The following is a 25,438-nucleotide window of genomic DNA, read 5'->3' as shown; positions in this document are numbered from 1 at the left end:
AGGTCTCAAGTGCGAAAGCTGTCCATTAGTCCATGAAACAAAACCATCTTAAAGACCGCCTGTATATTTCCGATACACCCTCCACATCCCGAATGTCTCAGAACAAACGATGCAGAAGACTCCTGAGTAAACATCTTACCGAAGAGGACTAGTAAGAGCCAGGAAGTTAAGCAGCCGCGTGACATCACATGCCCACCCCCCACCTCGACCAATCACAATCAAGGCGGTCATGGATCCCAAATTCCCCCGCGACAAAAAATTGGCGGGGAAAAACCGGCCCATGGGAATTTCTTGTACGTAGTTATTTTTCCCCCAGTTATTGCTATACATCCATTGAGTGGAATTGGAATCAGTATATCGGTTCATGCTGTTTCCTCGCATCTTCAGACCCAATTTGGTTATACCTCGGTACTCGAAGTTCTACTATTGCTCGAGAAAAAGAATGCCTCTCTCTAAGTTGCAGGGCGTCAAGCTCCCCGCTTCCGCGGACTTTCATGGTGCGTACTATTATATTCCTTGATTGCCACTTGTACATGATTGTGAAGGGGAGGTGGTTGCGCTTGTGATTACTTGTTGTTTGGCTAATTGGATTGGTGGAGTTAAGTGCATCTTCGCGATGGTGACATGATGGAGCTTGTTACTCCTACTATTAGACAGGGTGGTGTCAACACGGTTTTTGTTATGGTAAATTCAACACACTATTCTACTTTGAACTTCTGACCATATCCATATATACATGGTTGGTTGGATTGCTGCATTGCAATTGGGACAATATAGTAACTTGGATGTCTCTCACCAGCCGAACTTGGTCCCTCCTGTGACCACCGTTGACCGCGCGCTTGAGTACAAGCAGCGTCTGCAGGCCATCGAGCCCAATGTGAACTATCTCATGTCTCTGTATCTCCACGAGACCATTACCCCGGAGACCATCATTGACGCCAAGAAGCGCGGCATCACTGGCGTCAAGAGTTACCCGGCTGGTGTCACTACTAACTCCTCCTCGGGCGTCATCGACTACACCCAATTCTATCCCGTCTTCGCTGAGATGGAGCGTCAGGATATGATCCTTAACCTGCACGGCGAAGTCCCGTCCAAGGGTGATGTGACCGTTTTGACGGCGGAGGAGCGCTTCCTTCCGACCTTGCTTGAGCTGCACGAGCGTTTCCCTAAGCTGAGGATCATTCTCGAGCACTGCACCACTGCTGCTGCGGTTGAGGCTGTCAAGAAGTGCGGCCCTACTGTTGCGGGAACAAGTGAGGACTTTCCCCAAAAATGTGGAATCGTACACTAACAGCTGCTCTAGTCACGGCCCATCACCTGTCGATCATCATCGATAACTGGGCTGGAGATCCGTTCTGCTTCTGCAAGCCGGTCGCCAAGACGCCCGCGGATCGTGATGCCCTTCTGCGCGCAGCAGCCTCCGGTAACCCCAAGTTCTTCTTCGGATCCGACAGCGCCCCCCATCCGGCCGTGTCCAAGAGAGGAGGCGACAAGATCGCAGCCGGTGTGTTCACCCAGCCCCACACCACTCAGCTTGTCATCGATGCGTTTGAGCAAGCTTGCGAGAACGGCGTCCTGAAGGAGGAAGACATTACCCCCGAAATCGTCGAGGGCTTCATGAGCAAGTTCGGTCGCAATTTCTATGGCATTGGCGAAGAGCAGAAGGAGTTCATCATCATCGATAAGAAGGATGAGAAGATCCCGAACATCTTGAAGTCGGACAAGGTGGACGTCGTTCCATTCAGACGGGACCAGCAGACATGGAGTGTGTCGTGGTCTGCATGAATTCGGTCGATTGTATGTAAATAGATCTCCTTGACGGAATGGACGAAGGACCATCCCGGTGTTTTTCGGTTCACGCCCTTTAAGCTGATTTCTTGTCTCCTTGCGTAAGCATTCCCGTAACAGCCTCAAGGGCCTGTGCCTCTGCAATATCGATCTTACGGCCAGCAACGACGGTGGTACCATCGCTACCAACCGCCAGCTGACCAGCCCTTTCGAGGTGCAGCCTAACTCTGCTCTCAATGTATTCGCGTCTTGCATCGGCGTTGGGTTCCGTCTCCATTTTGTCGCCTGATCGTGGTAGAGTCGCCAATTTCGGCCGGAGTTCCTTGAGAAGCGCTTGTAGAGCGGGAAGTTGAGACAAGATAAACGTAGCGTTTGTGGTGATCGGGGTGTGTTGGGTGTTTGTTCCGGTAGCGGCACCAACACGTAGCTGTTGTGCAGCTGGGCTCGAAGTCAAGAATGACAAGTCCAGGTTTGATCGACCGTTTGATGCGGCTTCAGTCTCCTGTTTTGTGGTCTGCGTATTAGACAGGATGGAACGTAACTGAGCAATGACGGCCTCGTTCCGTGCGCTTTCCTGTTTCAGCGCCCGATTCAACTTCTTGGTTTCGTGTAGCTTCTTGCGCTGGGCAGAGATCGTGTCTGGTGTGGGAGCATCGGAAGGAGGGTCCAGGTTCAGGTTCTAGTGAGCAAGGCAGGCTGGTTAGACAGAGAAAGGGGAGCTTGAAGCTTGATGGTCCAACATACCTCGTAGTGCTTCAGCCGAATCCAATTCATCAGATCGTCGGGCACCTTGAACGTATTGCGCAGCACGAAAAGCTCAAACTTATCGAATGTTTTGTCGACTGTCGCCTCGAGGAGTGTTTCTAGCTGATGTAGTCCATTTTCGATTTCCAGCTGTGCCTCTGGGTAAATAACATTCCCGTCTTCGTCGGTGTCAGGTATCGTCGAGCCATTGTTCGCATGCGAAAACCCCAGGCGCTCCGGAGGCGTTGCCAATAGACCCGTCTCAAGACTGGAAATAGCTTGATAGATCAAATTGTTGATCGAGTTGATAATGTCATCTATGAGAGACTGCGCCCGGTAAGCTTGGGTTGTTTTCAACAGCGCGTCGCCAAAGGGCCACACTGACCAGGGGCGTATAGCTGAAGTGCTCTGTGAGCAGAGAAGTCGTCGCGTCACTCATCCTGAGGTCGTCTTGTCAGGGTTCATAATCCAGATGGCGGATTGAGGGGTGGAGGAGAGGTCGGGCTTCTTAGGTGGACGCGTTTGCGCGCGAATGCGGGTTAAAATAGTTGGTTTTGGTCCGCCGCGTGAGGAGACCCGACCCCCCTAAGAGCCAAGACTGGTACCTTGAGGACGCGGGGTTCTGCTACCCGCACGTCTAGCTTAGATTTTGCCCTTAAGCATTGCTTCTCACTCTGTGATAAAGCCTGATGTTCTTCTCATACTCAGTCCTAGTTTATTCAATGACTAGCGAGAAGGCAGGTGACAGACGTGCCTATTGTGGACTATAGTGTAAAAACTAACTCTGTTCTTCAACAAGATCCGATATGGTGTAGTGGCTAACATCGCCGTCTCTCACACGGCAGCCGGGGGTTCGATTCCCCCTATCGGAGCTCGAATTTCCTTTTTTATTTTTTTGGCTCTTTACGAAGTATTTCATCTCTCATTTGCTTCCCGAAATGACTTCCGTTCTTGCACCTGTGCTTCTCATTATTACTTCTCCATGAGAACTCCTTCCGTCATTATTTAGTTGATAGCCAGATGTGACTCAACATCACTCATAATGTATACGCTCTGTCATGAGTCATATTGGCATCTCAGGAGTGCGCTAAGCCACTCTCGTTTGACTCACTTTTCCATTTCTGGCAACGGCGTTCATCCAGGGCATCACAACAGTACGTGATCTTAGGGATGCTGTGGATCAGTCAAGCCTTCCACGCAACATCATGCTTTGGTCATGCTTGGACAGGTTGTTGGAACTAGCAGTACTATGGGTAATATGATGGTAGCCTTCGAGTTGATGATCCTGTGGTTGTGTTGCACCGTTCTCTAAAAATAATATATAACCTGTGAACATGCCTTCAATTATCCCAGCATACAAGGAAACATTTAAAAGACAAAAATCGAATCAAATAGGGTAATACCCATCGAAAGAATGGCTTCAGAACCATCAACCGAGACGCAGCAGAGTCCTCACGATGTGTCGGGGCAGGATTACGAGCGTAGCTCGACTCCTCAGCCGGATGCTCAATCGAGAACCCCAACGCCTAAGTCCTTTGAGATGGAGTATACTTCTGCCAACTCAGGCTCACGGAAGCCGGAGCCCGTGGAAAATAGACTTCGTCCTGCAGCAGGTATATATCAAGACTCGTTTCCCGGCAGCGTTGCTGATTTAAAAAAGACATAATCAATCGTATCATCTGGGACCCTGCCTTCGATGGTACCAATTACGTTATTGGGTATGAAGACCGATTCGAAGGACGCTTGGAGTCTAGCTTCTATGCGTGGAAGAAGGAGACAACCGACGAGGAATTCATTCCCCAGCATCGGATACTCTATATCAAACGTCGATCGGATGGAGAAATCGTGTGGGACCGGAGACGGAGAATCGACAAGATATTCAATAGTGGAAACTCTGCTTTCGACTATCTCGGATTTCTGGCGTGAGGTGTGTTTATGGACCGTGTGTGGTTATTTTATTGTGAGCCTAGCACAGCAGTGTATAAGAATTCTAATCAGTGATTGCCCTCTGGGTATATTGGGCGTCCTACTGCTCAGGGTGGCTAGCACCTGCCTATCTATACAGTTCTTACATTTACCCAGTCGGGAACCTGTGATGGCAGGAAGTGTTACCTTTTGGAAGTCTCATATCCCCCGTCTAGTTAGCGCCAGAACAACTCTCACAAGGAATCCAAGTCAGTCCGAATAATTACTTCTTATACTGCAGCAAAGAAATAGCGGGCAATCTTTACCAAAATCCATACACATCTAGGCTGCAATGACCGCAAGGCGCCACAGGATCGACTTCTCCTTGCGAAGACGGCGCAACGACTTGTCGAACACGTCGTCCGGCAGTATCTCTCCACCAGTACCTATTCTCCAGTCACCCATCACATTCCAAGCCTTCACATCAGTCAACGTCTCCGAGGCAACTCTCAAGCAGAAGAATAAACTAGAAAGGGCCCCCGTGAGGCCGTCCATGTTCCTAGAAGAGAAGGATGACGACGAGGCCCCGATTTCTGCTCTGACTGGCGGTGCACCTCTGGATGTCAAGCCGGTTCATGTAGAACGCAAGAGTGTTGAGGAGAAGCCGATGACTCGGTCGAAAAGCCAGTACTTCGAAGACGCCTTCAGCACCAGGGGCCCGTTAACCTCCCCCAGGACCCAAATCAGCCAAGATTCGGTTGTGGTGGTAGAAATAAAGATCAACACCAAGGTGCGTCCAGGTCCACTCCTGTTCCCTTATTTGCAGAAAAAGAGGAGGTTTTTCTTGTGTCATAGTTCTGATTTCCGGTGTAGGTCAAAGAAATGGAGTCGCTTGTTTCGAACATTTCGTCTCATATGGCACGCATCTTCCAGAAATCCGAAACACTTATGATGACCACCATTCAAGAAGACGCATGCATCCAATTCGGGAGAGTAAATCTACCAGCATACCTGATGAAAGTCTTTGCACTGCCATATCTTATCGCGCCGATAACCAACCTCCGTAGCACCATTTTGATACAGGCAGCTCTTCAGGAAATTCTTCACGTGGCTCCTAACCGAGGAGTCATCTTATACATTCCAATCTCCGAAGAAAACTTTGCGACTAACGGAGTGACAATGATGGGCGAGATTGCACGTTTGGAGCGCTCTTCACCGGATCACAGCTCTGGTTTATTCAAAACTGTCTCGCGAACCATGAGTCGAAGGCTGAAATCCACCAGCTCTCAGAGCGCGCCTATTTCGGTTGCAACTACTTCTTCCTGGGCCTGTGGTGGCACACAGCCGTCATCTCCGGTGAAAGATTCTCAAGCTAGCGATGTCACGAATAGTGATGTCAAGTCGAAGTCAGGTACAAAATCCAAGGGCTTCCGTCACTTTCTCTCCCGTCAAGGCTCAGGACGGCATGAGAAGTCCGAGGACAGCCTGCACTGACGTGTCCATTACCCCAGAACGATCTGTATATTCGTTTTGTATTTTCACTCTTTGTCACTATCATTCACTTCTCAGTTAAGCGAGCCTGTTGTATTTTATAAAGGTCACTTACTGCCATCATGAGCAAAATGTGCGGGAGCGCCTACGATGGTTCACGGTATGCACGGTAGCTACCTTCCTTACATTGGAGTTTACTTTGTCTATCAACCCCTCTTTACTACTGCTTATGACGCTTGTGGTTGAATAAATTCGTTTTTATACACTCCTCGTGTGGCACTTAATCCTCCTGTTGCTCTTGGTGAACCATCTCATCAGATCTTACGCACTCTCGGTACATATGGCGCCAAGCAGCATTGCAGAGAGTCTCCTGGAGATTCAGGGTAGTCTTTTCGATGCTCCGGAGGGAGCAGCGCTGATACGTACGTTTTCTCACCTAGCGAATGTGAAGATAATAATGGATGGAAAACAGATGCATGTAACTGCCGTGGCACTTGGGGAAAGGGAATAGCAAGGGTCTTCCGACGCAAGGTAAGAATTAAATAGCACATTGCTTAAGATATTGGGCAGTATTGACCGACTACCTATAGTACCCTGCTGCGTTTGAGATTTATCGATCCCACTGCCGACAATTTTCTTCCGATGCCAGTTACACTACTATCACAACTAGCGAGGGCACACGAAGAGCTCGACTGCCAGAGGGCACCGCTCTCATCATTCCACCACAGAAAAAGGATTACGAGGACGGTAGCGGGAAACGCCATTGGATAATCTGCCTCTTCACGTCGCGAGGGCTCGGAAGGATGGTCAGTCCCGGAAACATAGTGCTGGAGAATACCGAGCTTGCTATCACAGACATGAAGAAACAAATCTACCAGCTTGAAGATGAGAAAGGTATTTTACTTGACCTTCGGTCGTGTCGGTTCAATTCTGGGCTATTTGGCGTTGAGTGGGCTCGTTCAAGGGCGATCTTGGAGAAGTCGGGACTTGATATCACAGTCGTGAGGCCGGCTGATGAGTGACTGCCTAGTACCAAGTTTAGTGATTGCTGTTACTAGTAGCTGATTTATATTATCTGGTGATGCTTGAGGTATCTTCATAGTGATGAGTGCAATGCTGTTCATTGAACAACGAAGGTATATTTTTCGACTTCAATAAGGCATCAATTACCATGCTCATATACCTTAGTGATAGTGTAGCCACCAGTCCATCCTATACTAATTTTGCAGCTTACATACATTGAGACTAGTTAGTACAGTCTCCAATTAGTCACGTTCCTCACCTCAAAGGACTGAGTAGTAACAACAATGGTAAACCTCAAATAGATATAGATAGCAAATCACCTGACCACGCGTCACGGACCGCGATCCGCGCAAAGAAGACCGATTCCCCGCGACGAGGCACTTCATCATCACCAATTGGAACCATCTGACAAAGAAACCTCACATATCAGTAAATACAAACATCCAACGACAAACCATGCCTGCCGAGCGCAAACCCGCGCAAAAGCGCAGACAACTCCCCTTCAAACCACCAAGCCGAACCTCCTCCACCACCGCACCAGCATCATCATCCTCCGCCGCCGCCGCAGCCCCCAGCAAATCCAAATCCAAACCAGCCGAGAAGTCCAAAGCCAAAGCCAAAGCCCCAACCAAATCAACTACCAAACAAGCCCCTAAACCAGCAAAAGCCTCCTCATCTAAATCCGCACGCCCCCGACCATCATCACCCACCGAGTCCGAAGAAGACGACGACAACGACAACGACACCGACAACGCCTCCCCCACCCGCTCTACCTCCCAAGACGCATCATCATCGCCGGAACCAGAACCAGAACCGGACTACATCCTCGCAGAAATCATCCATAAGGACCAGCAATCGGATGATGTGCTGACGAACGATCCTGTTATTCCGCCGAAGCTGTTGACGCGGTTACTGCATCATCATTTCCAGAATGAAAAGACGAAGATCGCGAAGGATGCGAATACGGTTGTCGCGAAATATGTGGATGTTTTTGTGAGGGAGGCGCTGGCGAGGGCTGCGTTTGAGAGGAGTGAAGCTGTGGGAAAGGGGGCGGCGGTTGGGGATGGGTTTTTGGAGGTTTGTTTCTCTCCTTTTCTTCTTTTCTTTCTCTCTCTTCTTTGGGGTTGTTTGATGATTTGAGGATTGTGTGGGTGATTGCTGACTTGCGTTTGTTTTTAGGTGGAGGACTTGGAGAAGATGGCGCCGCAGCTTGTGATGGACTTTTAGATGATTTTCTTCTTCTGTTTTATATGGGCTGGAATGGAGTTTATGGGATTGGGGTTTACTATATATGGCTTATGATACCAGTGGTTGTACTGTAAGTGATACTGAATTCGGGAGTCCCAAGCGTAATCGAGAATTATAAGTTCATAAATGTAGCTCTATGTACTATGTGCTCTGTATGCGTCTATATCTAACATAAATAGTAGCTATGCCCAACTTGGGTATAAGATGCTGGTCCCATTACTCCGCAGAAAAACACCAAAATTTGAATCATAATATCAACCGCTCACCAGGTTGTCTGGAGTAGTAGCCGTAGCAGGGGTGTTCGTGTCACCGTTCGTCTTCGAAGGAGTAGCAGATCCCTCTGTGGCAGGGTTGGCCTTTTCAGCCGACTCATCCGCCTTGGGCTTTTCGCTGCCATCATTCTTCTTTTTCACAGTAAGCGCGCCCAGCTCGATAGCCTCCTCGGGCAGTGGTCGGATGTGTGGCTGGCAAATCCACCAAGGTCTGCCGTACTCGGCAATAGTCGCCTTGGATCCGGTCAATTCCTGGTTCGGGTCTTGCTCGAAGCGTTCTGGGAACTGCTCATATTCCTTGAGGCCCTTCTTGATTGCCTGCTCGACGAGAGTCAGGACATTTTCGAATGCGGGCATATCACCAGGCCTAGATCTCGCCAGCGCATCACGGACGTTGGTATGCACGGAGACCATAGGGCGGAGAAGTTGGAAGAGATGACCCTGCATTACACCGAGACTGGGGGAGTTTGCTCTCTTCGACTTCTCGCGTTTCTGCTTCTTCTTAGGCGGGCCGTCTTCTGCTTCCTCGGTCGTTTCGGTTGTCTGTTCAAGCTCCTCTTCCACTGCGTCCGATGGAAGCCAAAGAGGCTTCCTGTCTGGAACAGGTTGTTCGAGCACGTACTTGTAGATGATGTCCAAGTACCGCCGTAGCATGGCGTCGATCCGATATCCACCCTTTCCATCCCTGCCTCGCCAGTATTCCCTTCCTTCACTGCCAACCGGAGGGGGCTTGCTGAAGATCGACGGATCGGACAAGTTGCCTTCCGCACTCATGACACCATCAGCCCCTGTCTCTTCCAGACAGCGGTCGAGATCCTCATAGTTCAGATTGTTGCCGTTCGCGAAGATGACCGTCTCAGGGGGTAGGTTATCGCGGAGATAGCGAATGTAGCTCCAATCAGCCAGCCCGGTGTTGTGGCCTTTCTGTTCTCTTCTCCGTCCATGCACCGTGATTATGTTTGCACCAGCGGACAGAATCATCTTTGCATATTCGAGCGTTTTCTCTTTCGTTTCCTGGATACGGAACTTGGCAGTGACTGGGATCGAGAGTTCATTGTGAAGTCGGTTTATCAGCCTGTAGATCAGATCCCAGTCTTCCTGAAGGAATGCACCGTAGTGACCCCTCTTCGCAATACCTTGGGGACATCCCAGATTGAGATCCACCGCATCGCAGTATGGGGCCACATGACGTGCTGCCTCCAGGAAATCATCAGGATCATTTGCGCAGAATTGTACGAATAGAGGACGATCGAAAGAAGGGTTTCCGTCGAGATACGGTGACTCGTCCTCGCCTTTGCCGGCAGCAGCGCGAGTAGGGTGGAAGTGCTGCACGCGGACATTCGCTTGCTCACGGAACAAGCGTGCATGATACATGGGAGAGTATGCGAGAACCTTCTTCTGGTCTTCCGGTGCCATGAACGACCTAGTGAGCATGCGCCACGCCTCCAGGACGGTTAGCTAAGGATCATGAAGGACGCTCGTAGAGAAACATACAAACTCAGACCGGTCCACCATAGGTGCAATGATGTACTTCGGGCTTCCAATACTTTCGTAGAACTGTCTCCCAAGAAGCTTCTTTCTCGGTTCAGTAGGAGCAGCTACAGGCGCATTCTGGTCTGCGACGCTTCCTTGTGGAGCGGGCTGTGTCTCCGGGACCGCCATTTTCACGTTTGGGCGTAGAAACTTGGGGATGAAGTGCCCCAGCCAGGGGGGCAAGGACCGAGGGACACGAATGTTTACGAACTGAGAAGTTCTTGTTCCCGAAGGAGCAATCGAGGGTCGCGATTTGCGGAGGGTATCTGGAGTCTGAAGGTCGCAAATGATGCGGATGGCGGGCACTTTTTGCCGACAATTAATTTATTTCGGAGGGGATCAATGTTGATCCTCTTATCTTATCCGGGGAAAGAACATGCACACGCCACTCAGTTGCATTTTAAATACGCTGATTTCTCGTTGTACAGAGGGTCAGGTGCTTGCCTATTGGATTGACTGGACTGAAACCAGACTTAGCTTTTTAATAATCTTTGCACAATTTGTTGCTAGGCTTGGCCAGCATCTGAAGCAGTCAAAGTTGTGTTTTCATTGTACTGCTTACCTAATCTAATGTGAAGCCTTGGCGCCTTCCAATAAAGTGGGTTCAGATAAATAATGAAACCTTCAAAACATTCCCAGGATATCGATCCCTGAAAGCCTATGATGAGAAATAGTGTCTAGGATGCGCATGATACCAGAGGTACATGCACGCGCCATAACCTTTGTACTGCATTTCGAGGGCAGTTATTGATTCAAGCTGCAGCTGGAAATCAACAATGGACTCCACCGGAGCAGGGGGTGAGTTTATAGCCGTTCTTGGTAGCAAAGCGTATCACTGACGAGTCTTTCAGTCTCAAATTCAATCTCTCTATCCGAGGATGGCGACTATGCCGCGCAATTGAATGGCAAAGAGCTATTCATCCACCTTGATCCGGCATCGCCTGATTTTAAAGAGGTACAGATCGTCAAGCTTAAGGAAGCTGCCTCGAAGTTCTTGAAGTTCTCCAGATCTAAGCCTGTTTTACCTTCAAGCACGCACTCCTACGCCGGAGTGAGCTCCCCAGGGAGACGCGTGCTTTGTGCTAGTGATTCACGGATCCTGGTCTGGCAATTGGACCCGTTGCAATTGCACGCAGAAATTGAAAGCATTGAGCCTGGCGCTACATACGTCGACTTCGGAGGCGATGAGAATGAGGTTGTGGTCTTTCATGCCTGGAATACGAAAATCACAGTGTTCGGATTGGACTCTGGCCGAAGTCAGATTATCAAAAGTCCCAAGTTCTCGAACAGCAATGGCTTCGGGTACCGGCCCAAAACAAGACAATTTGCTGTTCTTCTGAAGCCGGATGCAGTTGACTTATTGACTATTCATGAGTTTCGATCTTACGAGCTTATAGGCCGAGCAGTCTTGCCTACAATAGACGCTCAGGGCCTCAAATGGAGTCCGGACGGGAGATGGATAGCCGTGTGGGATGCTGCGAGTGCGGGCACCAGAGTCCTCATTTTCACGGCTGATGGGCAGCTTTTCAGAACGTATAGTGGCCCTTCGGGCATCGATAGTTCGCTCGACCTCGGTGTTAGAGGGATAGAGTGGAGCCCTGTTACCGGGCAACGGGGGGCGTCAGAGCTTCTGGTCGTTGGAAAAGTTGATGGGACTGTCGACATTCTCAAAACCCGAACAGTAAGGATCCTTCAGACGGCTGCTTTATGTAAGGCAAAGCTAACGGAACTAGTTTTCTTGCTCTATAACACTGTCCCATGTCTTCCAGATAGACCAGAATTCCCCAAGTGTCTGGCGTGAACGTTACGCAGCAGACGGGGACCTCGAATATGCCGAAGCATCAAGCTCCTCTGCGTTTGGTATGCCAGGCGAACCATCCGGGTCGCCCCGGGGCGTGTCGATCATGGCCTTTAGCGCCAGCGGGACTCTTCTGGGCACCGTCGATCCGACGCGACCAAACATTGTTTGGATCTGGGACCTGGAAAGCACACCAGTGCTGCTTTCGGCACTCGTCCACGAGCACACTGTTAGACAGGTCGTGTGGCATCATTCTAAGACACAACTACTTATAACCACAGCGAATACCGCCTACGCTGCTGTCCGGTACTGGTCGCCGTACAGCCAGCCGTTCGTTGCGCGCATCCCCGTTCCGCGAAGTGAAACCGGAAGATATGAAGTGAGATGGCTATCTTTTGATGAGGACGATGATTCAAAGTTCTGGTTTGGCACACCGGACGACTTTGTGCTTGGTCACCTTGAGAGTGTCGAAGATTCGCCGCAATTCAAGGTTACCACTACCATTAACGGCAAAGCTAAGGGTAGCAGTTATGGACCTGGCACGAGCAAATGATATTATGCCGTCGAGGAGCGCTACAAAGCGCATTTAACCTGTTAGTGGTTCATATCGCCAGCTGGTCCTCCATACTAACCTTATACCTAATGGCTTCAAAGCTGGGTATGTTTTCACGAGGGAGATTTGCATGAAGGGAAACCCTATAACGAACTGATACAATAACTGTGTACATAGCGGAACTATACTTAATCTTAATGATACTTCTGGGTACCACCAGATGTAGAGCAGACCCTTATACTGTTCTAGTCTGCCTTGTATATACTCCAAAGTACTCCGGTATAGACCGGTGTATACCGACTGACCAATCACAGCGGCTATCGCAGCAGCCAATGCTAACCGAGCGGCACCGACAGCCCAGGGCTTAGGGTTCAGCAGCACGTGACGATGAGTCATCCCCCACTCGAATTTCGCACTTGGGCACTCAAACTTCAGACCGTTCGATCTGTTGTGCAGCTCTCCTCCGTCGAACAGCTACATCAGACAGTCAAAATGGTGAGTACTATCAGCGCCGGGGAGATTTGCAGTGCAGAAGGAGAAATGTATTGATACTAATAATAATCCTCGCAGGCTCCTACCAGAAAGAAGTGGTCCAAGGGCAAGGGTACGCTATATTCCCCGTTTCCATCCTCATCATCACCATCACCATCATCCTACCCATCGAGTTGAAGAGTTCGAAGATCGCCTGTTATTGTATCGATCGAAGAGAAAGAAGAAGCACATATATACATATTCCCCGATAGCGATGGATACCTCACGCACAACGCACATGCGATCGATCGCGAAAGCAAACCAAATCGAGAAAATGGAACAGAACAAGAGTAACTGACATGGTTTTCTTTTACGATTATAGTCAAGGACAAGGCCCAGCACGCCGTCGTCCTCGAGAAGCAGACCGCTGAGCGTCTCAACAAGGATGTCCAGTCCTACCGTCTGATCACTGTCGCCACTCTGGTCGACCGTCTCAAGATCAACGGCAGCTTGGCCCGTCAGGCCCTTGCTGACCTTGAGGAGAAGGGACAGATCAAGAAGGTTGTTGGTCACTCCAAGATGAACATCTACAGTACGGACCCCTCCTCCAAACCGAAATTCAGGGTTTTCCTCTTTATGGAATGCTGACAATCTGGTATAGCCCGCGCCGTCACCGCCGAGTAAACGTATGACGCTATGAATATTTTTCCTCGCGCGTCGCATTTTTCTTTGTGCAACGATATGATATCACTCGAATGAAAATTCGGAAAGTCGGGCTGGGCGATTTGATGGACATGTCAAGTTAGAATATGACTGGCTGAAATTCAACCAAAATCTGTTCCATTTGTTTCTCGTAGTAGTGTTGTTAGCTGTCGTGTGATGGACTGCGTAGTATACAACTTTAGTGCCTAAATATGTGCACTAGGCATAGTAAAAGGCTGGATAGTTAATCCATGTCACTGCAATTTTCACATGGTTATCATCTAGATAACAAAATTCCATACTGAGATAAACCCCCTCCCCCACCACTACCATATACAACTAGTACATACAACAACCACTAGTAAGTAAAACAACCTACAAAGCAACCTTACTTACTTCCCCCCCTTCAACTTCTCAACCTGCTCCCTTGTCGGCCTCTGCTGCCTAGCAGCCGTACACAACTCCCTCTTCACGCCCTCCTCCTCTTCCTTCTTCACCACCTCCTCCAAACCCACCACCTTCCCAACCTCATAATACTTCTTATGATTGGCAAAGAACCCCATCCAATGCGCGACAGCCTTATGAATCCTCTGCTTAGCGATCCTCACATCCTGCTCCCTCCGCACCTTCCTCTCCCCACTACTCAACCTCTTCTCCTCCTCGGGATCATCCAAGGGGATAAACATCTCCTCGACGCCACGCATATCAGGCGTCAGATCTTCCTTGAAGCATCCCGTCACGAAGGCGCGCGTGGCATCTCTCCCCGTGAAGAAGTTGTAGTGGCCGCCGGCGCCGTAGACGAGCGGGTTCGCGGATACGTCGTAGATGGTGCCGTTGATAGAGAGGTAGATCGGGAGGGTTGGGTCCGTGCCGTTGTAGAGTGATAGTTCCGCTGGGGTTAGGAGGAGGGGACCTTGCTGTTAAGTTTTGGGTTTTTGTTTAGTATATGTGTGTATGGTGAGGTGTGGATTGATGGGGACAGAGGAGGGGGAGGGGGATGGGGCATACAATGTAGCGGACTAGGACTGGCCAGCGGGTGAACCAGGGTCGGTAGTTCCAGAGGATGGATTCCGAGGAGGTCATGTAGTAGGATAGACCGCAGGAGGCGATTAGGAGTGTGGCCAGCACACGGATGATGTCGAGGACGGAGATGCCATTTTTGGGCGCTGATGAGGATGATTTGGTGGTTTTGGGTGTCTTGGAGGCTGTTGTTGGTTTTTGACGTTGGCGGAGTTCGGAGGACATGGTTATTTGTTGTTTGTTATGGCGTTGTAGAGAGTATGGGTTGATAATTAGCTGTAGGCCATTGGATTGGGAGAGAAGTAGAACGAAGATGGAAGGTATAGTAATGGAAGAAGAGGGATAGGTGGAATGAATGGTTAGGTAAAAGGTACTTAGCTGCTATGGAGTACTTGGCTAACTACTCCGTACCCTTAGTATTTCCGCGCTCTCCGTTGGCTGTTTCGGGAGTCGCATGGTGTGACAGGTATAGTGCTTTTACTAAGATTTAAGGGCCAGAGGTGTAGCTACGGTCTTGATTTACTTATGAAAGGTATATGTATAGTGAGTATAATTCTTGCATTGTATATATTATTCTGACCAGAGCATGAAGCTACTGAGTGATCAGTAGCCAGCTGCTTCCGCGCCATGTCCATAACCCTGCACATTGACGAGCAGAAGACTCGGTCTATTATTCCATCTGACAGTTTTATCAAGCGTATGAGCGTCTAAAGTGAGCCTATAGCTTTAATCCAGTTAGCCAAGATCAACTACATAAATCATAATGCAGAAGCAAGGTATAACAATCTCGTCAGACATCCAAGGAAGTATTGCGCACAGAGCACGTCTAAGATGGGTTCTCGACGACGGCTAGCGTGGAAACTGCGAATGTAGGAAAAGTTTTCATCATCGAGATTGGGGGAGGGAGAAGGCAAATTCATTGAAGCATGTGCAATGAGATCTCTCGAACTTACCATGAAAAATTCGCTATCAGAAATATAGCTGTAAACAGACTGCTCTGGAGTTAGTACTGACATAGCCAGTCGCAAATCTTCAATCCATTTTTGAAGTCGCAAAAGGCGCTCAAGGTCCATGCCTGGCAGCGGATGTTGAGAGGAAAACAAGTGAAGGAAAAGAATTTCGAGACGAATTTATGCTGCGCTGGAAGAAAGTTCCGCCGGGCGGGTCCCTCATGCTCGGATATATGCCTTGATGCCTTACTACATACTCTACTGCGGGTCGAACATCTACAAAGGATTCGGTAAAATATCACATTATGGTATTGACTATCAACTCGGATCTTAATACTATCAAAGTACCAGCCTCACTCAGCCTTGATGTCATCAAGAAAAGCGTGAAATCTACCAGAGCTTCACAGATTCATGATGTCGCAAGATAGAGGGCTTATCCGAGTCGCCATGTCATTCCGAACCGTGTCTCGTTACTCCCTGCTAAGCCCCCAAATAGTGGGACGATGAACAGAACAAAAAACAATCAACCTCACCAATGCAGATGAACTCGGTCTCTCACTCCTCGGTCACCACTCCCGGCTCTTCTTGATCCTGCTCCCAGCTGCGGGAGAACACGTCGTTGAGAGCTTCCTGAAAGGTACGACAATTCATGTCGATGAGACCCTTTTTGTCCTTGGACTCGGGGTTTCTGATGACGGAAACAAGACAAAGATATCTAGTACTCGTTAGTAGCGTTAGAGAACAGGCAGCCTGACCACATACTTATTCATCTCCATCAAGTGAATCATTGTGTCATCATGCAAAACAGCGTGGCTTTCTGCCTCCTGATTTTGTTCGCCCTTGGCTTTGCGGTCGGGATGATCCCAGGAATACAGTTCCGAAATATCCACAATAACGTCAATGTAGTCGGAACACATCTCATAGCAGGACATGTCGACCGGACGGGTGTCAGACGCAATGTAGATCTTGCTCAAAACGTCGAACAGATAGGTCTTTTCGAAACCGCAGTTGTTGGAAAGGGTATTAATCAAATTCTCCAGCGTAGAAAGGTTGGGAATGAGCTTCTGGATGACCTTACTAAAGGCCTCGAAAACAGAGTAGTCGTAAATGGAGGTGAGATAGTAATGAACTGGAGCGTTCTCGTACCCAGCATCACTGAGCTCGTCCGAAATGAGCTGAACGATATCTTGGAAAGTGTCGGTACGATATTCGTCGGTGATTCCGTCGACCTTGTGGATGAACACCTCGATATTGATGTTGGGGTAATACTGTTGAACCGTCAAGATCGTGCGGTTGAGACGCGCCACCGATTCCATGTAGTCATCTTGAGCGTCAATGACCCAAACAAGCGCACCCAGACTTCCGAAGATGCTTTCCAGATCGAAAGACGGCTCAAGATACTCCAACTGGCCGGGGAAATCCCAGACCTGAAAGTCCATGAACGAGCTGTTTGCCCGTGTTAGTGCAGTAAGGATCGTAGAGAACCTGCGTACTTACTGGATTGAATCCTTCTGGATCCTGGTCGTAGATTCCAAGAAGAGGGTTTCGTTGGGAGGCATTTTGTGGAAGACTACACTAGCAATCGAGGACTTGCCGCTCCTAGATATCGTTAGAAAACATGTCCGGTTCAGACACGGTTAGGGACAGCTTACCGACGTAGGCCCATCAGCATCAGACGAGGCTTAGCATCCTGAGGTTTATTGGCCGGATCGGCGGCGGGCTGCTCCATAGACTGACTGGTTCCCTGTAGGACATTCTCAAGCATTAGCTGTGCTTCAGACTTTGGGGCTGCAGTATCCTGGCTCGGAGTCTGTTTGGATGCGCTCCCCCAGCCAGGTTCAATCCGACGAGGTAGCTCCATGATGATCCAGCGCGTGAGAAGCTATCAGAAAGAACATCAAAGAAAAGAAATGCCGAAAAGATATCTAGTCCTCTCCAACAACATGGGGTGAATGCGTGAATACAGGTCACGTGCCCCGAGCTCGAATGTGATGAGAACGTGAAAAACACCTGAGACTCGCCGGGCATGTTTTGACACGTGCATAGACTCGTACAAAACAGAATTGATTGCTCTGGGTGTATCCAAGCACAGAAAACAACTCATTCCTGATTGACCCAGTCGGCCGTCGGAGGTCGTTTGCAGATGGTTCACAACACAGAGTACATATGACACGCACGCAGGCAACAGCAGCACCAAAGAAAATAGAAATAATCTGGGCAAAGAAATCCCGCACAGTACCCAGAACGACACATTGACACCCACAGCTTGACAAACGATGATGGTTCTTCTGCAGAGTAGGAGAGAGGGGTATTGGAAGGATCCTTACATCCATGGCTTCAGATTCGGTTCTATCCCCGGGTTATCTCAGAGACGATGCTTTCAACCTAAGCAATCAGCTCAGCAAGTGCCAAGGGAAACACCTCCATACAAGGATGTGGTAGAGACTTACCACAACGTTCAATGTATCCCACGATACAATGAGATGAGATGAGGAAGAGGACGACGCGTTCAAGAAGATTGAGATAAAACACCTTGAAACGAAACGAGAGACAGTGAAGTATAAAACGCAGTGTTTGCAATCTCCGCACAAGAACCCTGAAGAGGTGATCGGCAGAGCAACCAGGATCTGTCTAGAGTGACTTGACGGTGGCTTGTTGCACAGGAACGGATGGGAAGAAGGATGGCTCAACAGACTGTAAAGTGCATGGCTGGAGAATAATCGCTCAGACCAAATAGGAAAGGAGTCACGGGATGAGAGGCTCAATACGACTCTTGCGATAACAATTCCAAGAATATCAGACAGATGAGGATGTATAGGTGGGTAGGCACGGGCCGAACAGGCTGGATTCGAGGGCTTGCACAGGAACTTGGAGGAGATGTGATGTTAAGAACGCATACAGACTGTGCAATACAAGTGGCTTATACTCAGCAGAAGTCTCAATGCCTGGCCGTGCGAATTTGAATTGCCAATCACAGTGGATGGAACTGAAGGACAGTGAAAGAGATGCGGTGCGTCCAATGCGATAAGCGCGGGAGGTGCGGCTTGGCACTGCGAGATACTTCTCCGCCTTTGTGCGATTCTTTCCGCATCCTCAATTACTACGGAGTACCCGGGGCAGTTAGTTATCTCACTCAGGCTACAGGTGGAACGCTGTCAAGTTTGCAGTTGTGATATCAACACGGATAGCTTCACACAGGGTTACAAAATACATGGTAACTTCTACAACCTCTGGTAATTTGCACATGGACTATTACTCTCTGCGCGGTGCACCTATTTGGGCAACCAGGTCTGAGGGCAACCGTGACTGACAATAGAATCCCCTGGCGGCATTGATAAAAGGTCATTATTCATTTGACCCATAAGATGGATCAGGAGCTGTACGATTATGGAGACTTGAACGGGTATTAAGTGCCGTCACAATATGCAGTCTAGGTGCATGACAACCTGTCAACCACATCTATCTCAACTACCAGGATGATGGATAATTACCTCTGGAAATGGACATACTTGCTTCAGTTCAAATTTCGTTGGAACCACTAAAGACTGAACATACAAGTTCACGGCCTGTGTCTACAGTACCCTCTGGTGTACCCAAATTATAGATAGACATAGTAGCCAGTTAGAAACCCCCAATGTTAGCAAAGCAGCCAAATTGACGGACCCCTGATCGGCAGGGCACTGATATGGGAAGTTTGGAACCTCGTAAATTAAGAAGCAGCCGCAGCAAAGAGAGAAATGAATGGAGTAAATCCCCGCGAAAAACAATCGAAACCGCCTCGGGGTCCAGTTTAGCCTGATCATTGGCTCCCCTCGCCCAGACCGCCTGCTGGCGTCATCACCGCCTGTCCGGCCGTTGCGCCATTGTCATTCATTTATTAGTCTTGCAGGCTCGCTATTCCACCTTCCTCCCTGTCGTTGACTCTGTTTCTCGAGTCCTGTGAGGTGCTTCACTGCGGACTGCTGTTCCAATGACAACTCTGGTCCCCCGTGAGCCTTACTCCCAGGAGGAGCTGGACCGGCTCTATCCTCGGGACTTGAAACTCCAATTGGTGCAAGTGGTAAGTGCCGGCAAATAACCTCCCAATCGCCCAAGCAAGACGCTGACTGATGCATGTTTTAGTTTCTCCGTCATGGTGAGCATGATATAGATATTCCACTTCTGCTTCAATATTCGTGATCTGACCTCTGCTTTGCAGGAGAACGAACGCCCGTCTCTTCGCGTTTCCAGAATGTATGCAGTCAACTCCTCCCCCAGCTTATCTCCTCCAAGCTAATATTATTTAGGCAGGACTCGCCCCATGTAATTCTCCCTTCCAACCTGACGTATACTTCTTACCGGTCACTCACTGACTCAATCTTTCCTGCGAAGACTGGCCGTACTGCAATGTTGCGCGGCAGATGATCCAAATGGCCGCCAGTAACAAAGACATCACATCGTGGAACGGGTTCCAATGGCGGAGAAAGACGGAGGCTTTTGGCGACAAGGACCAATCTGTGGTTGCAGTGGGAGCTACAGGGGATATCGAAGGCATCTGGCAAGTTGGAGCACAGCGTCAAACGCCCAGGAGGTCCTGCTGACTGAGTCCTAGCCAACACGGTGAGCTGACAGACAAAGGACGGGAGACTACCTTTGCACTAGGCCAGCGTCTACGGCACTTGTATGTCGACCAGCTGGGTTTCATGCCCAAGGTCAAATCCGACACCGAGGACATGTATCTTCGTGCTACCCCCATTCCCCGTGCCCTCGAGTCCCTCCAGCAAGCTTTCTGGGGCATGTATCCCGCCAGTGCCCGCACTCAGGACTTCCCACCCCCGGTGATCGTTGCACGCGCTGTATCGGAGGAAACCCTTTTCCCCAATGAAGGAAACTGCCGCCGCTTCAGACAACTTGCTAGACTCTTTGCAAACAAAGCCGCACTCAAATGTATGACCCCTACCCCCCAACCTTCCAAGTCCAATGCTCCCTATCATACCATGCCAGACGCGAAGCATAGAGCACATCCTAACTAACTATATAACTCTACAGGGAACACTTCCGAAGAAATGGACTACATCAATAAACGCATCTCCAAATGGATGCCGGAAAGCTCTCCCCGAGTCGCAGTAGACGGCCACCCTCAACTGTGTGGTATCAACGACACCATCAATGCCACCGACGCCCACGGCCCTGCCACCAAGCTCCCTTCCGAATTCTACGACCGCAAACTCAGAGACTACATTGACCAGATCTCCGTCGACGAATGGTTCACCGGCTACACTGAGAGCAACGAATACCGCAAACTTGGTATCGGCGCTCTTCTCGGCGACGTCGTCGACCGCATGGTCAGCACCGCCGTTGACGGCGGCTGGCGCAGCGAGTCCTCCGCCTCGGGCTCCTCCCCAACCAACGGCAAAGCCATCAAATTCGCCATGAGCGGCTGCCACGATACCACTCTCGCTGCCATCCTCACCAGCACGGGCGCCTTCGACGGGAAATGGCCCCCCTTCACCTCCTCCGTAGCCATCGAGCTCTTCTCCAAAGCCGAACAAGACCAAGCACAAGCACAAGCAGGACCCGCCACTGGGAACGCAACCCAAAAGAAGGGCCTCTTCTCCTTCCTAACCGGCTCCTCCTCTTCTTCCAACACTAGCACCCCTACTGCCCCCCAACCCTCCGAAACAGCCCGTGTCCCTCTGTCTTCCCTCCCCGAATCATCCAAAGAATCCCTCCGTTCCCACTACGTCCGCATCAGATACAATGACCGTCCGGTCCGGATCCCCGGATGCGCTGCTAAGGCGGAGAACCATCTCCCCGGTGACGAGAGCTTCTGTACGCTGGAAGCGTTCAAGGAGATCGTAGACAAGTTCACGCCCCAGGACTGGAGGTCTGAGTGTCTGCAGAATCTTGGTGAGGGGTTGTATGGTAAGAATGAGGCGGAGAAGTCCATTGCTGGGTTCTAGAGACTACAGAGATCAATTCGTATCTATCTGGGTGTGTGTATGCAGGGCTTGTTTGATTGTACCTAGCTCGTTTATTTCCCCTTCTACATTTTCTTGGTCAACTCTGGTGACGGGGAAAGAATAGTTGATTTCGTTTGATAGATATACGTATATAGTACATGATTTATTCTTCGAAACCGGTATACCTGACTGTAGCCAAGCGAAGTAATAATAATAACAATGATACATCATGATACTAGTATGTTCGAAAGTGGTATTATATACTCTAATATAATCTCTTACTTCCAATCTACCCCGTACTTACTGCTCACCTTTGGCAGCAGCATTACCCTTCTGCTTCCTAGCATAATGTTCTTTCTTAATCCGCTCTCCCTCACTATCACTTCCACTCGTGCTCCACCCACTTTCACTCTCACTAGCGCTCCAAATCGACTTCGTCTTGGCACCTGCACCCTCTGGCTTGTCGATCTCCATCGCCTGAGCAGCATCAGCAGCAGGAATCTGCTTATGTTTCTCCTGCTTTTGCTTCTTAGCCTTCTGCCGATTCTGCGCAATCTGCTTAGCGGCCTCTTTCCGCTGCTCGGCCTTCTCCTCGCCTGCGCGTTCCTGGAGATCGAACAACTTCTCCACGGCAGGGGCGTAAGCCTGGGCAACGGGCATATCACGGACTCGGATACGCATGTAATCGAAGGCTGCGACGATGGGGACGTTGATCTTAGGGCGACTGGTGACTTTGATGTCGCCGAACATCTGGTTGCGGGGATTCTGCGGGGGCTCGTCGTCCGGAACGTCGAGACCGACTTGGCCGACGTGCTCGCTGGGTTCAGCGGCGGTCTTGGCCGTGCGGGGCCCTTCCTCAACTCGGGCGAGCTTTTGGTAGCGTTGGCTGAAGTGCGTGAGGAGGATGGCGCGGGCGTTCATGAGACGGCCTACTTCGAGGGCTTCGGAGAGGGTGGAGTGTTTCTTGGCGATGGCGGACACGGCCATGTCATCTTGGAAGGTGGCTTCGTGGATGAGGACGGTGGAGTTGCGGCCGATGGTGGCGAAGCCGGCGGAGGGACGACAGTCGCCGGAGAAGGAGATCTTGAAGCCGTCAGGGAAGACGAGGGATACGGCCATGGCTCCGCGGCAGTGGGAGACACGGGTGGTAAGGAGATCGGAGAGGCCGGTGGCTTCGCGGAGGAGAGAGGTGAGGGGAGAAGTTTGGTCGTGGAAGCTAAGGCTAGTGGTTGCGGGTCTGGTGGCCTCCAGCTGATGACCGGGATAGGAGCCGTCGGCACGGCAGTGACGGTAGACGAATTGTGTTCGAATGTTGCCTTGGTGGAGGTAGGGGGAGGCGCTCAACGGAATCACCTTGCCGAAACCATAGTTCTCGACAGCGGCATATTCTTCCAGCCAGCCCGTCATCATCTGTTCAGAGACCACGAATAGCCGCTTTTCCTTCAGGATCTTAGACATGTCCATCTCCACCTCGTCCGTCTGCGGGATGCCGTCTGGGTAGTTCTCCTGGAACCAGGCTTTGATGACAGAAGCGGTACCGAGATGGTGGTCGGCGTGAAGGTGACTGATCCAGATCATCCGCAAGTTCTGCAAAACCTCACGCAGCTTCTCGGGCGTAAAGACACGCTTTAGCTGACCAAGAGTGTTCTCACCGCAATCGAGCAAGTAGTATCCGTATCCAGGCACATCGAGAAGAGTAGCGGAGACGTTGCGGTACTTGGACGGAGCAGATGATCCAGTGCCCAGGGTGATGATCTCCACGTTGGCTCCTGGAAGATCCTTTTGAAAGCTCTCAAGCTTTTTCGTGAACGCCTCTTTCTTGACACGCTTGCGGATGGTGCTTAGGCGCTGTTCGATGGCCCAAGGCATCTGTCGCTGCACCTGTGCGGGCTCGAAATGCGGCTCAACTTCAGAGTAATTGAGCGCAAACTTGGGCTCCATGTCGATGATGACACCGGGCGCCACCGGTTGCAGGGCAACGGCTTTCGTTGTATCTTTTGTAGGCTCTGTAGTTCTAGTGCCGGGTTGGGGAAGGGACACATTGTCATGAACAAGAGTTGGGTAGTTATCAGGCCTCAGTAAGCCCATACGCGTTGTCGAGGTTGCGATGCTCTTCATAGACAGGTAGTTGGGACAATAATCCGTGCTAGACACAGTATGTTCGCACTCGGGGAACCTCGCCACAAACTCGTGAAGCTTTGGATGATCACCCACTCCCGGACCCAAAATCCAAAGGAAGGTCTGCAGATTTGTAGTAACGGCAGGGGAGCTCCACTCGAGGCGATTTACCAGGTCGTCGACGTGTGCTGGGGTGGGCAAATCGATGATTGCCATTCCCTTACCCAGTCGCGATGGGCCCAAAACCATGTCAGGAGTAACGACCTTGTTATCTTGCGACATCACGCTCTCTCCCTTAGTCAACTTCGCGTAGTCTGGTCCCTTACGGACATTCAGCTCCTGAGCCTTCTTCGGGTCGAACTTTCCCCGGACATCGTGGTTTCGGATGATATAGGAAACGGATTCCTGACACCAGGTTGTATGAGGAATCTTCTCAACGGCTGCGCCCGGCCACGGTTGGCGTACAAGAACCGTGATATCAGGGAGCGGCTCATTGCTTCCCGGGGCAGGTCCCTTGTACTGCTCAAGGTCTTTAGTGACCGGGTTACGAACGAACATCACGGCCGGCATCTTCACATCGGCCAATTTGGTCTCGTGCAGAGCATCCAGTCTCCAGTTCGAATTGAACATGTCCGTGATCACAGACTGCCTGATGACTTGGTCCCGAGTTCGCGCATCAATCGGCTCTGACACATTGTTGCTCTCTTCGAACTCGTCGAGGCTCCGCTTCCTGGGGCTCATTGAGCGAACCTGCGACGTCGCTTGCATTTGAGGGACAGGAGAAGACCTGATAGACATAGCCCAGACCTTGATGTTGCTGTCCGACCATGTAGGTTGCTCACAGGGATCCTCCGCTCCAAGACGGTCAGGTTTCGACATGCCCTCCGAATCATATTCACGCGTGAACACCGGGGTACCCTTGCGAAAGACGAACCTCCGTGCGGTGGCTAAGGTGTGTGTGAGGTTTCTGCCTCCGTGAATTGTAAGGGTTCCTCGTTGCGGCACCAACTGTCCGTCGTGAACCGCATATGACATTCCATGTTCCTTTTTGGCAGTCGCATTGGCCTGTCCACTTTCTTTGGAGCGTTCCTCTTTCTCCCGCGCAAGAAGTTCCAGAGCATTATTCGAGCTGGCTATCCCATCAGCCAGCGTAAGGATAACGCCGATCAAGCCTCCAGTGTTGCCCCATTGTATCTGGCCGGTGAGGAAGACGTCGGTCAGGTATGTTATCTTAATGCCACGCTCCGTACATGCGCGCTGAGTGCCCTCCGACAGTTGACCGAAGAAGTAACGCTTGTCCGGAAAGTGAAGAAGGACCGTCGTGCCTGGGGTATCGGCCGTGGGCGTGGTCAGGATCTCGTAGTAGAACTTCATTGGGGGATTGCCCGTCGGTGGTGTCGGCGGAGGACCAAATCCTGATGTCTGAAAAGCCTTGGGATTGTAGAGGAGGAAATTCTGTCCGCGTCGGAAAGGTAGTCGAGGGGCAGGCAGTAGATAGGTGCCCGGTTCCACTGAATGGCACCTCTGAGATTTTTTCGACGACGCTGATGGCCCACGCTTCTCGACGAAATCGCGCTTCTGGGAGTTAGCCCTTTTCTGATAGCACCGTAAATCTCGAGGGATCGAAGTTCGGAGGAGGACTGGCGAGGGACGTCTGGGAGCGACGGCAACTCCGCGAAAAACACTGGCGAGTAGCGCCGCGGACCGCAAAAGGGAAGCCAACTTGATTGGAAAGAGGGATATAGTTGGGTTAAAATAAATGCAAGCAATGTCAACGGTCCGTCATCTCATACACATTAAAAGAAAAAGCAGGATAAAAGAGATGGTCGGGGATGAGAGAATGTCAATTGCGTTGGCTGAGTCGCAGAGCTTCTCCGCCC

General features: G+C 50.5%; 11 protein-coding genes and 1 non-coding gene across 12 annotated transcripts; 7 read left to right on the top strand and 5 right to left on the bottom strand.

The window, feature by feature from the left end:
- Positions 1-442: 442 nt before the first annotated feature.
- Positions 443-1,785, top strand: ASPBRDRAFT_52586 (dihydroorotase; the record flags this gene model as incomplete). Its single annotated transcript, XM_067626920.1, has 4 exons — positions 443-497; positions 605-684; positions 800-1,253; positions 1,304-1,785. The coding sequence occupies 4 exons, from the start codon at positions 443-445 to the stop codon at positions 1,783-1,785; spliced, it is 1,071 nt and encodes a 356-aa protein (XP_067481746.1).
- A 79-nt stretch (positions 1,786-1,864) lies between these two features.
- ASPBRDRAFT_193218 (MIND complex subunit MTW1) lies at positions 1,865-2,971 on the bottom strand (the record flags this gene model as incomplete). Its single annotated transcript, XM_067620584.1, has 3 exons — positions 1,865-2,467; positions 2,533-2,859; positions 2,918-2,971. The coding sequence occupies 3 exons, from the start codon at positions 2,969-2,971 to the stop codon at positions 1,865-1,867; spliced, it is 984 nt and encodes a 327-aa protein (XP_067481745.1).
- A 361-nt stretch (positions 2,972-3,332) lies between these two features.
- Positions 3,333-3,404, top strand: ASPBRDRAFT_t95. Its single transcript has one exon. It is a non-coding gene; the product is annotated as a tRNA-Glu (tRNA).
- An 83-nt stretch (positions 3,405-3,487) lies between these two features.
- On the top strand, positions 3,488-6,955 carry ASPBRDRAFT_72879 (uncharacterized protein). The gene is made up of 7 exons (XM_067629194.1): positions 3,488-4,145; positions 4,193-4,250; positions 4,801-5,227; positions 5,371-5,843; positions 6,247-6,350; positions 6,401-6,459; positions 6,519-6,955. Exons 1-7 carry the CDS (start codon positions 3,947-3,949, stop codon positions 6,948-6,950), a joined length of 1,752 nt encoding a protein of 583 aa, XP_067481744.1. The 5' UTR covers positions 3,488-3,946; the 3' UTR covers positions 6,951-6,955.
- A 452-nt stretch (positions 6,956-7,407) lies between these two features.
- Positions 7,408-8,178, top strand: ASPBRDRAFT_27522 (CENP-X/MHF2 family protein; the record flags this gene model as incomplete). Its single annotated transcript, XM_067622392.1, has 2 exons — positions 7,408-8,028; positions 8,131-8,178. 2 exons carry the CDS (start codon positions 7,408-7,410, stop codon positions 8,176-8,178), a joined length of 669 nt encoding a protein of 222 aa, XP_067481743.1.
- A 275-nt stretch (positions 8,179-8,453) lies between these two features.
- On the bottom strand, positions 8,454-10,133 carry ASPBRDRAFT_193214 (tRNA-dihydrouridine synthase family protein; the record flags this gene model as incomplete). The annotated part of the gene is made up of 2 exons (XM_067620583.1): positions 8,454-9,914; positions 9,966-10,133. The coding sequence occupies 2 exons, from the start codon at positions 10,131-10,133 to the stop codon at positions 8,454-8,456; spliced, it is 1,629 nt and encodes a 542-aa protein (XP_067481742.1).
- A 647-nt stretch (positions 10,134-10,780) lies between these two features.
- ASPBRDRAFT_193213 (WD40 repeat domain-containing protein) lies at positions 10,781-12,355 on the top strand (the record flags this gene model as incomplete). Its single annotated transcript, XM_067620582.1, has 3 exons — positions 10,781-10,802; positions 10,856-11,685; positions 11,738-12,355. 3 exons carry the CDS (start codon positions 10,781-10,783, stop codon positions 12,353-12,355), a joined length of 1,470 nt encoding a protein of 489 aa, XP_067481741.1.
- A 467-nt stretch (positions 12,356-12,822) lies between these two features.
- Positions 12,823-13,560, top strand: ASPBRDRAFT_39634 (40S ribosomal protein eS25; the record flags this gene model as incomplete). Its single annotated transcript, XM_067624183.1, has 2 exons — positions 12,823-12,850; positions 12,926-13,560. A coding segment is annotated over one exon (264 nt), but the record flags the coding sequence as incomplete, so codon positions are not given.
- A 107-nt stretch (positions 13,561-13,667) lies between these two features.
- ASPBRDRAFT_171639 (putative heme/steroid binding domain protein) lies at positions 13,668-14,907 on the bottom strand. The gene is made up of 2 exons (XM_067619712.1): positions 14,537-14,907; positions 13,668-14,445 (listed from the first exon to the last, which is right to left on the bottom strand). The coding sequence occupies exons 1-2, from the start codon at positions 14,771-14,773 to the stop codon at positions 13,921-13,923; spliced, it is 762 nt and encodes a 253-aa protein (XP_067481739.1). The 5' UTR covers positions 14,774-14,907; the 3' UTR covers positions 13,668-13,920.
- Positions 14,908-16,053: 1,146 nt separating this feature from the next.
- On the bottom strand, positions 16,054-17,359 carry ASPBRDRAFT_119654 (GTR/RAG family Ras-related GTP-binding protein; the record flags this gene model as incomplete). Its single annotated transcript, XM_067617272.1, has 4 exons — positions 16,054-16,213; positions 16,261-16,944; positions 16,996-17,097; positions 17,151-17,359. 4 exons carry the CDS (start codon positions 17,357-17,359, stop codon positions 16,054-16,056), a joined length of 1,155 nt encoding a protein of 384 aa, XP_067481738.1.
- Positions 17,360-19,357: 1,998 nt separating this feature from the next.
- Positions 19,358-21,640, top strand: ASPBRDRAFT_39630 (putative acid phosphatase). The gene is made up of 7 exons (XM_067624182.1): positions 19,358-19,558; positions 19,621-19,633; positions 19,697-19,731; positions 19,785-19,800; positions 19,870-20,035; positions 20,090-20,424; positions 20,527-21,640. The coding sequence occupies exons 1-7, from the start codon at positions 19,469-19,471 to the stop codon at positions 21,438-21,440; spliced, it is 1,569 nt and encodes a 522-aa protein (XP_067481737.1). The 5' UTR covers positions 19,358-19,468; the 3' UTR covers positions 21,441-21,640.
- ASPBRDRAFT_39629 (ribonuclease Z) lies at positions 21,407-25,404 on the bottom strand. The gene has a single exon (XM_067624181.1). It carries the CDS (start codon positions 24,930-24,932, stop codon positions 21,741-21,743), a length of 3,192 nt encoding a protein of 1,063 aa, XP_067481736.1. The 5' UTR covers positions 24,933-25,404; the 3' UTR covers positions 21,407-21,740.
- Positions 25,405-25,438: the final 34 nt, after the last annotated feature.

This window comes from Aspergillus brasiliensis (genome assembly GCF_001889945.1).
Source record: "Aspergillus brasiliensis CBS 101740 unplaced genomic scaffold ASPBRscaffold_3, whole genome shotgun sequence".
NCBI lineage: Eukaryota > Fungi > Ascomycota > Eurotiomycetes > Eurotiales > Aspergillaceae > Aspergillus > Aspergillus brasiliensis.
This window is presented reverse-complemented; position numbering and strand designations above follow the sequence as displayed.

What these genes read in the sequence shown, in the direction of transcription:
- ASPBRDRAFT_72879 (XM_067629194.1), top strand. Translation starts at nt 3,947, where the DNA reads ATGGCTTCAGAACCATCAACCGAGACGCAGCAGAGTCCTCACGATGTG. An exon ending in TAGACTTCGTCCTGCAGCAG is followed by an intron (nt 4,146 to 4,192) that starts GTATATATCAAG and finishes GATTTAAAAAAG; the next exon opens with ACATAATCAATCGTATCATC. An exon ending in AATAGTGATGTCAAGTCGAA is followed by an intron (nt 5,844 to 6,246) that starts GTCAGGTACAAA and finishes CCATCTCATCAG; the next exon opens with ATCTTACGCACTCTCGGTAC.
- ASPBRDRAFT_171639 (XM_067619712.1), bottom strand. Translation starts at nt 14,773, where the DNA reads ATGTCCTCCGAACTCCGCCAACGTCAAAAACCAACAACAGCCTCCAAG. An exon ending in CAGTCCTAGTCCGCTACATT is followed by an intron (nt 14,446 to 14,536) that starts GTATGCCCCATC and finishes AAAACTTAACAG; the next exon opens with CAAGGTCCCCTCCTCCTAAC.
- ASPBRDRAFT_39630 (XM_067624182.1), top strand. Translation starts at nt 19,469, where the DNA reads ATGACAACTCTGGTCCCCCGTGAGCCTTACTCCCAGGAGGAGCTGGAC. An exon ending in GGGGATATCGAAGGCATCTG is followed by an intron (nt 20,036 to 20,089) that starts GCAAGTTGGAGC and finishes ACTGAGTCCTAG; the next exon opens with CCAACACGGTGAGCTGACAG. An exon ending in AAACAAAGCCGCACTCAAAT is followed by an intron (nt 20,425 to 20,526) that starts GTATGACCCCTA and finishes ATAACTCTACAG; the next exon opens with GGAACACTTCCGAAGAAATG.
- ASPBRDRAFT_39629 (XM_067624181.1), bottom strand. Translation starts at nt 24,932, where the DNA reads ATGAAGTTCTACTACGAGATCCTGACCACGCCCACGGCCGATACCCCA.